General features: G+C 33.7%; 1 protein-coding gene across 4 annotated transcripts in view; it reads right to left on the bottom strand.

Annotated features, from left to right (window-relative positions):
- The window catches only part of DCDC2C (doublecortin domain containing 2C), a 186,417-nt gene that overhangs the window by 123,252 nt on the left and 49,023 nt on the right, over nucleotides 1–14,142 (bottom strand). For 3 of the 4 annotated variants that reach the window (XM_031951183.1, XM_031951181.1, XM_003757892.2), the window contains 2 exons: nucleotides 13,090–13,221; nucleotides 7,551–7,688 (listed from right to left, as the gene is read on the bottom strand). In XM_031951183.1, the coding sequence (XP_031807043.1) occupies nucleotides 7,551–7,688; nucleotides 13,090–13,221 (270 nt within the window). The remainder of the gene's footprint in view (nucleotides 1–7,550; nucleotides 7,689–13,089; nucleotides 13,222–14,142) is intronic. The other variant, XM_031951182.1, reaches the window with a different exon arrangement.

The following is a 14,142-nucleotide window of genomic DNA, read 5'->3' as shown; positions in this document are numbered from 1 at the left end:
ACATGAACATCTTCCTATATCCAAGACTAGCTCTCTATTCACTTTACCATAGAGCTTTCTCACTGGAGGCAGAAACTAGTCAAAAGTTATTACAAAACACTTTGAAAGATTTAATAACTGAAATCAACACAATATAACCCATCACTATTCCCAAGGGCTCATGATTAAACACACCATACATCTCCTGATAGACAGGAGATATACTCATATTGAAGCATATTTTTTTATCTTGATTAACTCAGGAATTCATTTTGCATACATATTTGTAACAAGTTTTATTTTTCTTGATTTATCAATGGATGTGAGAAATAGGAGAAAAAAATCAGAATTTAAAAATAAAAATTAATTTTTAAAAATTTTACAAATTTAAAAAACAAAAAATATTACAATAGTCCAGATAACAAGTGATGAAAAAAAATCGTGATAGTAACTTCAACTATATTCTCATTAGCAGGGCCATAGCTAGACTTTTTGTACCTAGAACAAGTCTGGGTAGAGAAAAAATAAAATAAAGCAAGATGAATTCACTCAGGGTGCAGCCTCCAGAGGTAGAAAATATTCCCCAAGATAATACATTCACTGCCCTCTAAATTTTGGATTCCCCGGGGAGAAAGTAACTATTGTCCTGACCTGATTATTCCTCTACTCAACAGTACTAAAGTTCTTAAATTAACACAGATAGAGGTTTTTCTCTATGTTTTCCTAACCAGTTAAAATCCCAAAATAAAAATCAGAAAGGGGGCTTTCTGAGTTCATTTCCTTCTGCTTTGATAGATGAGATTAAGAAGATTGAAGTTTGCTCTCTGCTCAAAAACCTATATCATAGAAAGAAAGAGTGGCCAAACTGGGCAGAAAATGTATTCTAAATTAAAAAGCACACTCTCTAAGAATCTATCTGCTTAACTACAGTGAAATTTCCTTACAGATGTTTCATCTGTGATTCTGTCCTCACTCCATAAATCAAACCGCTTCATTACATTGCTTTTAAAGGACAGTTACTTTCAAGTAAGGCTCTCAGGAGAGAGATGAGGAAACAGGCTCTTGGGTTACAAAACTGTTAGTGCATGACATTGGGGAAGCAAATCTAAGCTCAACTGGATAAGCTTTTCTGCCTCAAGGTAAAACCATTAGGCATACCTCATGCATGACTTTACAAGAGGAACACTGACCATTACTCATATTTAATTATAAGTTCCTATTTGACCTAGTCTGTAACCCAAACCTTAGAATGACTGAGTTATCAAAAGGAAGAAAAGACAGTTGCCTTTTTTTACAAACAATGGAATTGTAATTCCTTGTCATGTGTCCCATACTTCCAGTACTTTCATTTCCATAAAGATTCTCATAAACCTCCATCCAATGAAACCATTTAGCAAAGTCTAGAAACTACAATAAATCAAAGCTTTATTCAGTATGAGCATTGTCAACCACTGTAAGCTCAGAATTTTAGACAAAGCAATCAAATCAACTAAAGAAGGCAGAATTTTTAAAGTAGAAGGAGCATGAGATATAGAAAAGCAGTCCTGGATTCTTATCCTAACTCTGTTACATACTAGTTAAGTAACCTTAAAGTTTATCATCCCCCTAGCCTTCAATTTCCTTATCCATAAAATGAAGTAAAACAAGTAAAGAAACAAGTCAGGACTAGATGATCCCTAAGCATTCTGCCAGGTCTAAAATTATATTGTTGACTATGTAAGTGGCATTTCTGTTATCATTTGGACCACCTGCAATTGTGATTCTTCTGAGATTGTGGTGTTCCAAGATTCTGAACTACATAGCCACGCTAAAGAAATACTGATGTTAGAGGATGGACTTATTTAGTTAGCAGCCTGTCTTCATTGCTCTCATGCATGTTGAATGTTAATAAACTGTGACATACTGCTATCAATGAGGTGTGTAAGAAGTGGCATAAAACAATTTTGGTTCCAAGAACAGAAGACAAAAATATAATTCTCACTTGTCATACAGAGTGAGGCTACAGGTACAGAATGTTGTAAACATCATCAAAGTCATTTTTGGGTCATTTTTATTAACTATATTTTGCTTTTTTCTTAAGGCCAATTCTATTGGGAGGGAGGAAGAAGAATACCTGGAAACAGTGATGGTGTAAAAATATAAGTCCAATAAATAAGAGACATGGCACAAGAATGGAAAAGGGCACACAATGTGTCTTAATTTTCTAAAAAGGAAGAGTCCTGCAAACTATAAGCAATAAGATTGACATCAAAATCTTGGAAAGATTTTTTTTTTGACCAGTTTACTAAAGAAACAAGTAATGAACATGTAAAAAAAAAAAATTTAAACAATTTGAGAGAACTTGTATTGCTTCATCCAAACAAATCATTATAGATATATTTCTCCTTTTTGACTAATTATTTGATTAGTACATAAAGGAAATGATACAGATATAATTTACCCAGATTGTAGTGATGAACTTGATAAAGAATTTCATCTATTATTATGGATAAGATGGAAAAACATGGACCACATAAGGATGAATTAGATGGATTCTGAACTAGAATGTTAAACTCAATTATTAATGGATCAATGACAACTTGGAAGGCAGTCTCCAGTGGGATATCCCAGGGATCTAAGCCTGGCCCTATACTGTTATGAGCCAGAACTTGAAACATGGTGTTAACTCAATGGAATTGATAGAAACAATGCTTGTTTACACCTTTGAGAGTTCACACATTGGCTCACACCTTGGAGTTCACAAGTTGGGAGATATCCAAGTTTACACCTCCCACAATCACACTCTCTCAGAAAAGGAGTCAACCTTTGGGTTCATACCTTTAAGAGATCATATACAAGAAGCTCTCAGTCTCAGCAAGGGTCAGTTGGAGATTAAGAAGCCAGGAGTCAGAGTTGAGCTAAAGGCAGAAGCTGGAAGAGCTAAAAGACAAGCTGCAAGAGCTCTTGGAACCAAGGAGGGAAATAGGCCTCTAAGAAAACTAATTGGGCTATTTTGGAAGAGACAATAAAAGATTTGACCTTTTATCAGCTGGCTGCGTTTGAGGTGATTATTGATCTGAACTGAAACAAAGGCTGCCTCCAAAAACCTCCCCAAGAAACCTGCTCCCAGAGAACGATCATATTCTAGAAAAAAAGACCACCACACTATACTATATAATATTTTTATCAATGACTTAGATGAAGGTATGCTTTCAAATTTGCAGATGGCACAAAGCTTGAAGAGACAACTAGAATACTGAATGACAAAGTCAGGATCCAAAAAAGAAATTAAAGTAGAAGCACTATAGCCAAAGCAATAATCCTAAAACCCAAATTTTTTTAATTGACCATGTCATTGCTCTGTATAAAAGACTTCAGGGCTCCCACTGCATCTAGGATGAATGTGAATGTTCAAAAGGATATCAAAGATGAGTGGGTCTGTAATCACTATGTGAACTATGCAATATTCACGAACTGTTTGACTTTAAGCAATTTTCACTTAGATTAAATCCCAAAGTTGGTGGTGTCTTAATGCTATTCTGAATTATCCAAATCAGGCATTTGGGTTCCTGCAGAAACTCAAAAAGAAAAGTTCTCACCTGGATTCTGGAGTTCTGCCCAAATATTACCTTAAACAAGTATAAAGATATAAAATTTCTATATCTATCAGGGGAAGGTGATGTTCAAATCAGAAATTTTTGACATTTAAAACATTCATCCCAAATATGTTTTTAAGAAAAAAAACTTAATGCTATTTAATTATAAATTATCAAATTTGGCCTTAAAGAAATGGAAAGCTATAGCTCCCTCCCCCCTTCCTTGCAGGGATGAAGAATTACAAATATGGTATACTAGACACACTACCAGATTCTGTTATGTTGCTTACTTTTTCTGAGATGCTTTACTTCTTTCTTTTCTATTCTTTATTACAAAAAATTAGTTGATCTAGGGATCAAGCAGTTTAAGGGATAAGAGAATATATTTAGAAATCAATATAATATGAAATCAAAAAGGAATCAATAAAAAATTAATTTAATTAATTAAATTGAGAATCATTGAATACTATTTGGTTGTACTACAAAGTAAGTGGAGTGATAGTGATGAACAGTGGATAAAGTAACATGTTACCAATGTTAAGGTATATTTTAAAAGTGGTATAAAAGCCTATATTGTTCCAATAGCTTCTTAATTGGTCTCCTCTGCTTATGTTTCTTCTTCCTCCTTTTAGCAAATTAGCAAAAAAAGCAAAACTTACATACTTGGGATTAGGTCAGGGATTTGGGAAGACCTAAATTCAAATGTATTCTCAGCAATTTACTAATCTAGACAGACTAGAATCTGTCTGCTTCAGTTTCCTCAACAGTAAAATGGGGATCATAATAATAAGGATAAAATAAAAATGGGGATCTCATAATAGTATTAATAATAACCCAAAGCTGTGAAGATCTCAAATGAGATCTTTGGAAAGTGCCACAGTACCTGGCACATGGTAAGTGCTTAATAAATGCTTATTTCCTTCCTTCCTTTCTTTCTTAATTTCTCTGATTTCCTGTAAGACTCAGCTCAAATCTCCCTGCTTTGTAAAGAGCTTTTTTCAGTTCCCTCCTTTCTTTTCCCACCCACCCCTACACTTCACTGATAGTACCTTCTTTCTCAGATCACCTTCCATCTACTCTGAACATATCTTGTATAAACATACTTATTTGTAAGTTGTCTCCTCCAATCAATTTTAAGCTCTCTTGAAGACAGGAACTACATTTAGCTAGCCTCAAAGCTTAGCAAAATCCTGTCATATGGTAAACACTTATGTGGTATCTGTGGCTATTGTAGTGCTGGTTTTTGGTTTTTGTTGTTGCTGTTACTGCTGCTGCTATTGCTACGGCTGAAACATGGAGGCAGCTGAGAAGATGCAGTAGATAGAAGGCTGAAATGGAGTCAGAAAGATTTTAATTCAAATTCTGACTCAGATACTTATTAGCTGCGTGAAATTAGACAGATCCCTTAATTGACAACAGTCTAACTACACTTTATAGATGAAGATAATAATAGCATTTACCTCTCCAAAGGATGATGTGAGGATATAAGGCAATAATAGTTATAAAGCACCTCACAAACTTTAAAATGCTACATGAATGTTAGCTTTTATTATTGTTGTCATTATTATGCCTCGAAAAAGGCAAACCAAGCATGTATGGAAAGCAAAGGATAACAGATAGTGTGATACAATGGGGGAAATGCTGGCTTTGGAGTCAAGAGATTCCCTATTAAAATGCTCACTAGGGCAACTTGGGAATTATTGGATGAGTAATAACCTCCCTGGTCTTCAGGGTCCTCGCTCAAAAATGAGAGGTTTGGCCTTTTAGTTCCTTCCAGCTCTAAATCTATGCCTCCAGTGCAGCAATCTTCCGTTCAAAATGTTAGAAAGAAGAGAAGTCATCACATGTGCTAAGTGGAACCTGCCAAAGATTTTATATGTGGATAAGGGAGAGAATGGCTCAAGTTGAAATATAGATGGAGTGTAATCTGTACTAGTGGCGTATAACCTCAAAACAGGAACTTCATAAACCCATATGAGTACTATGCAGTGTTTTTAGCACCTTTTGAAGATCTAAATTCACCTTGTTGGCTTAGAAATGAAAAAATATAAAATATATTTTTAGTCATAAAATTATTGTGTTTAATATATTTAAAGTCACAAAATAACAGAAAAAAGGAGGAATATTTGAGAAATTATTTTGCCTACCCTATCCCTTCCCTCTCCAAAAGTGGGAGCAAAGAACAGAAATAATCTTTGGAGGTAAAAATGGATTTTTTTCTCAGTTTTTTTTTTCCCCAAATTGCTCCTAGGCCTTTGTGAAGTTCTAGTCCTAGTTCTCCTATTTAATATTGTATGACCTTAGGAAAGTCACTTCCTCTATGAAATTTTAGCTCTCTGCTCTTTCAAGTAAGGCAATTGGAATTAATACTATTGAGACTCCTTGCAAATCTAACAATATATCCCTAGGTCAAAGGGTATATAATTTTCAATTATGACTTTAGACAAGCACTAATAAAGCTAGTATAATGCTAACACTTAAAAAGATGTTTTTATTGTTCTCAATGAACACTAATCCAAGATCAGAATGACTTATCCAAAAAAAAAAAAAATGTCTTTTATACTCACCACGTTGGATTTTATCACTTTGTATTACATTAAAAGGGAAATAATGAAAACAGAAAAGCAGAGCAGAGATTTGAAGTTCAATATTCCTTATTCATAAAACATGTTCAGTTTGAATGCAAATTCATTCTTCCCACACTATACACAAATAATCCAAAAGCTATGGGAAATCACAGAATCTCAGAATTGGAAGAGACCTCAGAGGACATCTAGCCAAATGCCTAACTAATAGATGCATACTAAATATTTAATCCACAAATATTTTGGACAATAAGAAAAACAGAATTTTTTAAAGGTTCAGAAACTACTTTTGAATGCATTTTCCTAAATATTTCTCAAATAGCAGGGGAATAAAAGATATCAAGACCCCAAGAAATAATCACATTGAAATTCCAATGAAGTCAAATGAACCAGAATGTTAGAAAAAAGTTCCATAGCTGACGCTGAATGGAAGGATTGTTTTTTCTCATTTCTACCTTGCAAGTTCTTCCTCTCAGATTTAAGAACTGCCAAAACAAAGAGAAACTTTGTGGAATATAGTGGCTGGAGACCAACCTTTTGAGGTCAAAAAAATATGGGTCCAGTCCCCTCTTCAAGCACATTCTAGTTGTATGGCCATAGGCAAATAATTTGACCTTTAAGTGGGTCTCTAGAACTAAATAAGTAGAGAAAATTTTCAGAAGAGAAGTTTTCTACTGATGAAATCATAACTATCAAACCCAAAAAAAAATATTTAAAGGAATATGAACATTAATTAATAATGGTAATACCTGTAAAGGGCTTTTTCCATTGTCATGGTAATCACTGAATTAGTCTAAGAGCAGGTGAAAATGGTCATAGCATCATAGATTTTATGCTGGGAAAGGCTTCAGAGTTCATCTAGTCCACTCTCCTCATTTTACAAATGAGGAACTGGGACCCAGAGAGATTAAGTGACTTATCAACCAAACAACAAATAACAAAGCCAAGTTTTGAACCAAGATCTTCAGACTCCAAAATTAGTGTTCTTTTTCATTGAATTATCCTACCTCCCTAAAATAGGGAACCATGAATTCTAAGTCAGTTCCTGTTTTGATTTTTATCTAATACTACAATAAAAAATAAATCAAGAGAGCATCTGATTTCATTTTATCCTGGAAACTTATCTCTAGATTCTGGATCTTAATGTTCACAGACACTTAGCAAGTCAATAAAGGAGACTAAAGACAACACATTCAACCCCTTCCTACCGCGCTTTTGAAAATACAAAAAAAAAGTCCCTCAAACTCCTGCCAATAGAGTCACTCCATGCCTCTTCCTTAAAATTTAAGAAATTGAAACGACCATTTATTTACCAGAAAAGATTATATTATTCCAGTCTAAAGAATTTCAAATAATTCTGAAAACAACTTTTTCCAAGACACTGAAAAACAGAAGAATAAAATTTGCTTACATTTTGATGTCCTCAGGAACCTTTTGTGTTTCCCAATAGGGCAAAGGTTTAAAGGTCTCCAGTCCTGATGCAACATAATAATGGTGGTCAATCAAGTCACTCGAGCCATCCACTAGAAATCCATCCATTGTATACAGTCTATGAGCAAAGAAAGAAGAAAAAAGCCAGATCTCATGCTATGATATTCAGAGTAACATACTTTTAATATTCTAGTATTTAATGCAACTACAATTTATATAAAGAAAATTATATGTTCTCATACAAGCAGATTTGAAATGGAAGCAATTGTATGTTATAGTGACTGTTATTGTATAATAAGGATTCCCTCCTCTGCCCAATGTTACCACCTCCCAATTTTTAATTATTTTTAAAACCCCCTACAAAGAACAAAAGGCTTTTGAGAACATTTTTTAAGCTCACTATCAGTACTCAGTAAATGTTAAATAATAATAGCTAAAATTCATATAAATTATCTTATATTATTAATGCTTGTTTGATAAAGTAAAACAAATTAAAATAACTTTGAGGTACCACCTCACACCTATCAGACTGGTTAATATGACAGCAAAGGAAAATGACAAATGTTGAGGGGAATGTGGGAAAATTGAAACATTAATGCATTGTCAGTAGATTGTGATCTCACCTAATCATTCTGGAGATCAATTTGGAAGAATACTCAAAAGGCTATAAGACTCTGCATACCCTATGACTCAGCAATAACACTACAAATCTGTATCCCCTAAGAGTTCAAAGAAAAAGGAAAAGGACCTACACATACCAAAAAAAAAAAAAAAATATTTAAAGCAGCTCTTTTTTTGTGATGGCAAAGAAATGGAAATTGAGAGGATATTTGGGGAATGACTGAATAATTGGATATGACTGTGATAGAATACTATTGCTCATAAGAAATTAGGAGCGGGGATTCAAAAAACCTAGGAACCTGAAACTAAGGCAAAATGAAGTGAAAATAACGAGAAGAACATTGTACACAATAATAGCAATACTGAAACAATGATCAATTGTGAATGACTTGGCTGTTCTCAGCAATACAATATAAATACAATGATCCAAAACAATTTTAGAGGAATTGTGATGAAAATGCTAGCTACCTCCAGAGAAAGAAGTGATAGAGTTTGATTGCATATTGAAGCATGCTTTTTTTTTTATTTTATTGTTCTTGGAGGTGGGGGGTTGGTCTGTGTTTTCTTTTGCAACATGGCTAATATGGAAATATTTTGCATGACTGTACATTTCTAATCTCTATCAAATTGCTTGTCTTTTCAAGGAGAGGAAGTGGAAGGAGAATTTGAAACTCAAATTTTTTCAAATGTTAAAATTTTGTTTATATAATTGAGAAAAATTAAATTGAAATTAGAATTCCAAAAAGTTGTTCAACTTTTAAAATATTTGTGACAACTAATTTCTACTAACCAGTGATGTACTTTTCATAAAATCTGGTGAAATCACATCTTCAATTTCACTCAAAAATATTTCCAATATATTGTTCATTTATTTACACAATCATTGTAAAACGACTTGTACTCACTGCTGAGTGAAATAGAAAAATGAATATTACCTTTGTAACATGTACCTTTGTCAAGGAATATACCCTTTTTTTAGGAAAACAAAACTGAAAACACAAGTAATTATAGAACATGAAGTGCCATAAACGCTACAAAATATTGCTAGGAATCAAAGGATGAGGACTCACATCTATTTGGGGGATAATCAGGGAAAGAGTAGTATGTGATCTAAATCTTAAAGAATGAATAAGATTTCAATAGGTAACATGGCAGAAGAAGAAAGAAGAAACACATCAATTTAATTCAATAAACATCTAAAGTATGAGTCCTGCTTCTAGCACATAATGGTTATATAATTAAATACAATTCACAACCTTAGACAACGCTCTAAAATTATAAGTTATAGATATGTTACCTATCAGCACTGATGAAGATAGTATCCACACTGGAAGTTTCCTGCACAAATGAAATTATAGGAGAAATTCCCTAACTCATGGACCTTTTACAGATACATATAAGTAAATAAATACAATTTAACAAAAGATGATGCACTAACAATTGGAGAAGAGATTAGGAAAGGACTCCTCGAGGAAAATAATGCCTGAGGTAAACTCTGAAATTAAGGATTTCAGGAGATAGAGAAGAAAAAATTTTATATTCCAGACAGAGGGATAACATAGGATGTACTATTTACACATGTCCAAATTGCAGCTCACTCAAGATGATGGAACTACCTATAATCTTGAGTTGGGAGGAAAACTGCAGGGAAACCATGCAGATTGGGGAAAGGTTTTCCCAGTCTCTGTAGACTATCAATTGCTTCAAAAACGACAACTTCATTCCTCAGTTTTCCATTCTTTTCCCTTCTTTTGCTTCCAAAAGACAATGGTGCAATAGTCAAAAGGAGGCACTACTCAAGTAACTTGGCTATCCCCTGCAGTCCAGAACACCTTTATAATTCTCTTTCAGATGCTCGCCATGGTACTGCCTTATCTTCTCCAGTTAAGTGATGAAAATATCTTTTTGGTAAAACCATTTCTGTTATAATCATATGGATTGCTTTCTATTCGTCTTTCCATTCCCAGGAGAACTTAAGTCTACTCCTTCCCAGGTAGGGAAAAATAAAAACATATTGTTCTCCTTTGACTCCTCTGATCACTTTTGTTTTCCAGGATGCAGATCATGCTAAATGACTCTGAACCTCTGGTTGGTATGTACGAAAAAAGCAAAAAGATTAAATTTTACATTTTAAAAAGCTGCATGTCACTATTCCTTAAACTCTACTACTCATGCTTCATATGTCAAAATGCAAGGTTAGAGTGCAGAACATAGCTGGGAGGAGGGGATTTGAAGAGCTAATTAGGTTGTTCTGTATTTTAGGGAAAGAGGAATGTCTTGATTGACAGAAGCCCTTTGTAAAGTTTTGAAAGTATCTTAATTATTCATTTTTAATTGTTTAGCTAAGTTTGCAGTTGAAAAAATTGAGACAGTAAGATACAACTAAAAAAAATTTTCTATATTTTAGGGGAAAGGGAAGAATTTGCTTAACAATATCCTTTTATAAAGTTTTATTTTTAAGTAAGTAAATTGTGTGGGGGGGGGTTGATGTTAGCTGTTTTATTTTTTTAGATATGTGAATAAAAATATTTCAAATGTTTAAAAATAAGATAACATGGATGCATGTTGTAATGATATATCCTATATATACCTGTGGTTTCAGACTTTGGGGATAGTCTTTACAAAGACCCAAAGGTTGTAAATGGGAATTTTGGGGTTTTTGCACTGACACCAACTAACTAATTATGAATGAGTTACTTTGCTTCTTTATGTCTTAGTTTCCTTACCTCTAAAATGAGGGTGTTGACCTAATTTAAGGAACTGAACATTTTCAGATGAATCATCATCTAGAGCTGTCCAAAAGTGTAATGGGATGCTTCAAAAAGTAATAGATTGTAGGACAATTAGATAAGGCAATCGATAGAGCACCAGTTCAAATCTGGCTTTGGACACTTGACACTTACTAGCTGTGTGACACTGGACAAGTCACTTTAAATCAACCTTCTTAAAAATACTAATAATAATGGTTTGCTACCCAAAATCTCCTGAGAATTCTTTTCAAAGTAACTAGAGGGAAAGCAAGTCAGTCTAGTTGAAATAGCAAGATTCCCTGAATAAGAGAATCAGATAACTATGGATGGATCAAAATAATAACTCTTATTATTATTCTTATTACCAGCATTTACACATTGCCTTAAGATATGCAAAACATCATTAATTCCAACTTCTCTCAATCCCTGGTAGAGAAAGTTCAAGAGTCTGAGTAATATCCCAAACTAAAAATCCCTGGAATAGCAAGGTCACTTCCAACTTAGCCCTGCTTCCAGTTTAGTTCTTATGGCCATCATCAAGTGGAGAAATTTTTATGGACAAAGCACCAACAAACTGCTTGGATAGTTGGACAGGTGAAAGCACAAAATACCTGGGAGCAGCAGCAGCACCCTCAAGACCATTGGATGGCCATTTGCCAGGTAAATAACTGCTGAAGTGCTTTCCATCAAATTTTATTATTCTATAATTCTGTGATTCTGGTGTCAGAATATGGAAATCTTTGAAAGCCAAGAAAAGGAGCTTATATTTTATTTGGGAGGCAATGGGGAGCCACTGAAGATTTTTTTTAGTGTGAGGGGAAGAAGAATGATATGAACCAAACTGTTTCTTAGGAAATTTCCTAAGATTAATACTTCCTAACTGTGTTACCCTAGACAAGTCACTTAATCCCAATTGTCCCATCAAAAAAAAAAAAAAAAAAAAAAAGGAAGATTAATGTGACAATTATGTAAAGGATGGAGAGGAACAAGATTGGAGTCAGGAGAGATTGTTATAATAATCAGAAAAAGGATACCATAATACCATGAAAAAATATCAATTCAGGAAGTTTAGTTTCTTAATCTTAATACCTTTCCTGTTTTTTTCAATTAACTTATTTCCTCATTTACCTATGCCTAAAGTTCCTTCTCCCAGATTTCAAATGTCTATTACTAGCAGCATCACTGTCCTTGGAAACTCTCAGGTTCTTTGACATTCTCTTCTAAGAGTGCTAGCCTTAGGGTCAGGAGACCAAGCTTTAGATCCTGGTACTGACACTAGCTAAGTGATTATGAACAAATTACTTTATTTCCCTGTGTCTTAGTTTCCTTACCTCTAAAGTGGGGATGCTGACCTAGACAACTTTTTTCCAAAAAATTCAAGACCTGTGATTTCATTTTTTGGAGGAAATCCCTAGACAAGAGATAAAACCCAAATTCAAATCTAGATGTATGATCACTACTACATTTCATTTTTCTTTGTGTCTTAGGAATTATTCATGAAAGTTCAATATATACATGTTGAATTGATGAAAATCTTGATTGTAAATCAATTTTGCCTTTTTCCTTTTTATCCTTAGGATCTTACAAGACAAAACCAAAGATAAATAGCACTAACTGCTTTTGAGACTGATTTGAAAGAAAAGCTGATTCAAGAAATTCAAGAAAAATAGTTTATAGATATAATTTATATATATGTGTGTGTGTGTGTGTGTGTATACACATATATAGAGAAGTAGTCAAGAATATATTTGTATTTATTCTACATAACAAGAAAGAACTTTGAAAAAGTTCCAAATAAAAATCTCACTTTATATAGGAAGCTTTTCCAAATGCCTTTCTTTAGTTCTAATGTCCTCACTTTGAGATAAACCCCAATTTATCCTGTATTATAGTTTATTTGTGTGTTATCTCTCTCTCTTTAGACTATGAGTTCCTTGAGAGTAGGGATTGTCTTTTACCTTTCTTTGTAACCCCAGCACTTAGGGCAATGCTGGAATATAGTAGACAATAAATGTTTATTGACTAATTGACCAATCTCCAAAATTAGGTGGTGAAAATATTTTAATCTATGTAAGAGAGTCTTTCTTGGAACATGAAGACAATTCCTCTGACCTTTGAGTTGCCCTGTAGGATTAGTACTTTCCTTACCTTTGCACACCCCCTGAGGTGGGTTGAACTTTTTCTCCAATCATGGCCAGGACATTATCCCAATCATATAGAGTGAATCTGGGTATAACTAATTTTGCAGGTGGAATGAATAGATTCCCATTTGTGAAAACACTGTCAAAAGACAAAAATATTCACATGTATCAAGAGGGCATACTTTAAAGAAAAGGAGAAAATTGTGGCTCTGAGAAGAAAAAATTAAATACTCCAATTATAGAACTATATGAAGTTATTGTGTTGTACCAATTGGTAATATTCTGCCATGGAACCTCTCAAAGAGATTTTTTCAATACTATGATTTTTAAATCTAAACTTTTAACCTAATTTTCCATAAAATATAAAATGTCTATACACACAAAGACATTTTCATCTGGCATGATGAATAAGTCAGAAGTAAATTTTGTCTATTTGAAGAGCGCAAGAAAAATTCAGTCCTTGAAAAAGCAGTTCCTTAACATCACTATGGTACCAAGATACCCTCATACTCCCTAAGGAAATAATGTGCCATTCTTAAAAAAATAATAATGGAATTGATTGGCTTCCCTGACATTTTTGAAAGCAGTTTCTGCTTGACCTTGATAGGTCTATTTACTTATTCCAGGTCTGTTTAATTATTCCTTCCTTTTCTTGGGTACTTGAATTGATAGGTTTTACTTTTGTACAAATTCGAAGTAATAACACTGTTCTCTCTACCTGCTATATCATGTCCCAGTACTCAACACCACCTGAAAAAGACATGCCATTTCTGCCTTCTCACAGTATCATTAAGAGATCCTAGATTTAAAGCAAGAAGAGATGTTAGAGGTCATGTAATCCAATACCTTCATTTTATTGAAGAAATTGAGGTACGAAGGAAATGAAGTAATTTGTTCAAGAATTACACAGATAGTCAATGGCAAATCCAGGATTCCAAACTAGATCTTCTGACCTCTAGGTTCAGTATACTGTCCAAAGTACTACTCTGCCTCTTCCAACAAATGACATAAAAGGAGATTTGCATAATTCTTAAATGCCTACTGAGTTCATAAATTTGGC

This window comes from Sarcophilus harrisii, chromosome 2 (genome assembly GCF_902635505.1).
Source record: "Sarcophilus harrisii chromosome 2, mSarHar1.11, whole genome shotgun sequence".
Classification (NCBI taxonomy): Eukaryota; Metazoa; Chordata; class Mammalia; order Dasyuromorphia; family Dasyuridae; genus Sarcophilus; species Sarcophilus harrisii.
The sequence above is the reverse complement of the archived record's forward strand: the minus strand, read 5'-3'. Positions and strand labels throughout refer to the sequence as shown.